The following is a 1,009-nucleotide window of genomic DNA, read 5'->3' on the forward strand; positions in this document are numbered from 1 at the left end:
AAAATCTTTTATAAAATAAATACCTCTCAGCTCTTCTACTCAATCTTCCATTGACTTCTTTACGTAATTTATAACATTTATGTTATCTCCTTCAATGTAAAGCCTTTATAATAAAACATCTAATTTCTGAGCTCCGATCTGATCGAAAGAATAGCTTGTAACTCTAGTTCCGCAGCATCCCAGTGAATGTAAGAACTACCAAATGCCATTAAGAATCTCCCCTGACAGTCTCTAAAAACTTCTCCAATTCCAACTTTATAAGACTTGAAAAGATCCGTATCTATGTTCACTTTGATCCAATCAGGTGGAGGAGGACACCAAGAATTCAACAACCATCCCGGTTGATTAGCATTCTCTATACCTGAGTTTATACAAGAAGAATTCCTAATAACTGCAGCAATATCAACCGCATTAGAAGCTATTATAGAAGGACTGGAGAGCTTGTTCTCATGCACCCACAGGTTCCTAGCCTTCAAAGATAAATATACGGTGTTATAGTACAAATTCACCATCCATTTGCATTTTCCATCCATCCATTTGCAACAGTCTTCTAGAGAATTCATATTTGGAATCCAAAATCCCCAACTGTTAAGGATTTCAAGAACCTCCTTGAGTTTACCGCAACCTGCTGCTAAATGACCTCCATCTTCCACACTGTTGCATCCTCTTGTACAATTATCATGCCCCATTAGCCTCCTATAACTTAAAAATTGATTGGTAGGAATGGCTTTGTTACGCAGCCTCCACCAAAACAAATAAACTCTAGGATTTATCTTTGCCTTTTCCATCCACTTCCAGCCATCTTCTGTTTTTCTATCTTCTTCCATAGCTTTTGATGCTAATGCTGCTAAAGTCTTCCTAGAAAATTTATTGATCAGTTCCAGCTTGTCTTCTCCTCCACTTTGCTGATTTTAATGTTTGTAATCATGTGAACTAGATCCAAGCCAAAGTGTTTTTGGAGTACCGTGACACCCCAATCTCCATTAGTAATGAATTTGTCCACAGTATG

General features: G+C 37.6%; 1 protein-coding gene across 1 annotated transcript; it reads right to left on the reverse strand.

Moving 5' to 3' along the window:
- Window positions 1–119: 119 nt before the first annotated feature.
- LOC110095806 lies at window positions 120–827 on the reverse strand. The gene has a single exon (XM_020821494.1). The coding sequence runs from the start codon at window positions 825–827 to the stop codon at window positions 120–122; it is 708 nt and encodes a 235-aa protein (XP_020677153.1).
- Window positions 828–1,009: the final 182 nt, after the last annotated feature.

This window comes from Dendrobium catenatum, unplaced genomic scaffold (assembly GCF_001605985.2).
Source record: "Dendrobium catenatum unplaced genomic scaffold, ASM160598v2 original_scaffold_26581, whole genome shotgun sequence".
NCBI classification, from domain to species: domain Eukaryota; kingdom Viridiplantae; phylum Streptophyta; class Magnoliopsida; order Asparagales; family Orchidaceae; genus Dendrobium; species Dendrobium catenatum.

Coding starts and splice junctions, on each gene's coding strand:
- LOC110095806 (XM_020821494.1), bottom strand. CDS start 827: ATGGAAGAAGATAGAAAAACAGAAGATGGCTGGAAGTGGATGGAAAAG.